The 2,003-nt window shown below is 38.3% G+C and overlaps 1 protein-coding gene across 1 annotated transcript in view; it reads right to left on the bottom strand.

Annotated features, from left to right (window-relative positions):
• The window catches only part of LOC119424529 (mediator of RNA polymerase II transcription subunit 13-like), a gene marked incomplete at its 5' end in the record, with an annotated part of 20,242 nt that extends 19,092 nt beyond the window's left edge, over nucleotides 1–1,150 (bottom strand). The window contains 2 exon segments of the mRNA XM_037692015.1: nucleotides 595–752; nucleotides 986–1,150. Of these exon segments, the coding sequence (XP_037547943.1) occupies nucleotides 595–752; nucleotides 986–1,150 (323 nt within the window).
• Nucleotides 1,151–2,003: the final 853 nt, after the last annotated feature.

Raw genomic sequence — 2,003 nt, 5'->3', positions numbered from 1 at the left:
GCTGATCTCATGCAGCTGATCTCATGCTGCTGATCTCATGCAGCTGATGTCATGCTGCTGTATTCATTCATACCCATCTGCTCACCACGGACTCATGTTCGGGCTGTTGTTGTTACGCCGTATTATTTTACATTATTAAGTGTTTAGCGTATATCTTAGATCTTTTGGTGTTCATTTGGCGTATATCTTAGATCGTTATTTACTGTTTCCTTTTACACTTTATACTTTGTATTTTTGCTATTGTTGGGTGTAACTGGGAGCCTGTGTACATAACTTCGTTCCACCTCATGTACCACATGTGATGAGAATGACAATAAAATTGACTGGAACTTGAACTATTGTGCATATGAATGAATTAACATTGCTAATGCGGTATATGACAATATTTTTTTTAATTTCACATTAATTCACATGAGTTTATCAACATATTTAATTGCAAAGTGCAATTAAAAAACACCAGTTTTACTAGAATGGGTTCCTATTAGGAATTACTTAATACTTGATTTGATATTTATTTATATTTAAGATGCAGCTGTTTTCAACGTTCCAAGTCACTTCTTCATGATTTGCTTTTTCATCTGATCCCTGACTCACCCTGGTATGGGGGAAATGTGATCCCATTCCCATCCCAGACGGCGAACCAGGCGAGGGCACAGGAGAAGTGTTTGGAGAAGGGTGAAGGTTGATCAGCATCATATCGTGGCCAATAACATTTTCTAGTTCGTCGGGGAAGGGGAGATCAAACATGTCATCTGAGGAAGGAAACAGACAATGAGAGAGTCAGAACTGTATTTTAAAAATTAACTTATTTTATCAAAACAAGACTTGTTCACGTCTTTCAAAGAATAAAGATTAACATCCTCTTGGTGAGAGATATTTTTAACACAAGCAAGCACACGTGAGGCATTCAAATATGGCTTTAGTTTTTGTTTATGTCTAAGTACAAGGAACAACTTATACGATTTACTGTTTTCTAAGTCGTTACCGTTGTTGTCCTCTGTGGGATAGGAGCTGGGTGCCAGCTGTGTCGTAGCGGAGGTTGGGAAGACCAAGATGTGTGTACAGGAAGCGTCTTGGGGAGTGTTGAGCTGCGACGTCTGCAGGTTCAAAGCGGTGCTGCGTCCAAACACGGAGCCCATCGTCACTGCATCTGGAAACAGCGAAAAAGGATATAGAAAATGTCCTCGACTGTATGTTTCATATTATCACATTATTATTATTTTATTAGTGTAGTCTCTCGTTTATCGCGGGGGTTTCTGTTCACAGTTCCCCCATGATAAATGAAAAATTGCAAAGTAAGAATAGTAGTACAAGTAGTAAGCAGTAGTTTATTTTTGTATATATATATATAAAGGTGTTTTAAACTCTTCCCACACCCTTGCAATATTCTAAACATTGTTTCTAAGCTCTAAACGCCCTCAAAAAGCACAAAATGTCATGATTTCAACTCCCTGCCTGACCTGCACTCAGCCACCTGCAAGTGCTCTTGGCCACGCCCACTTCTCCACTCTGCACGAACAGCTGATCAGCTGCAGCAGGAAGTTTATCCTGCAGTGGGTTGCACAAATGTGCAGAAGGAAGCTTTTTCTGCAGCTCTGGGTCTCAAAAAGGTGCAGAAGGTGCTAAATAATTTAAAATAATAATAAATAATAATAATAAATTATTATAAATAATAAAATTAATTTTAAATAAAAAAAAGATTTTGTGCCTCATTCATCAATCAGCCAATTGTGTGCCATGTACAATCTTATTTTGTAAAACTGCAATAGAACAAGTCCACGATAAACGAATCGTGAAATAGCGAGGGACTGCTGTATGTATATATATATATATATATATATGTGTGTGTGTGTGTGTGTATGTAAAGGCATTTTAATCCTTTACCACACTCTTGCAATATTCTGAACATTGTTTCTAAACTCTAAATGCTCTAAAAGAGCAAAAATGTCATGATCTCTGCTCTCTGCCACCTGCCAGCGCTCTCGGCCACGTCCACTTCTCCG

This window comes from Nematolebias whitei, chromosome 18 (assembly GCF_014905685.2).
Source record: "Nematolebias whitei isolate Nwh7 chromosome 18, NemWhi1, whole genome shotgun sequence".
Lineage (NCBI taxonomy): Eukaryota > Metazoa > Chordata > Actinopteri > Cyprinodontiformes > Rivulidae > Nematolebias > Nematolebias whitei.
This window is presented reverse-complemented; position numbering and strand designations above follow the sequence as displayed.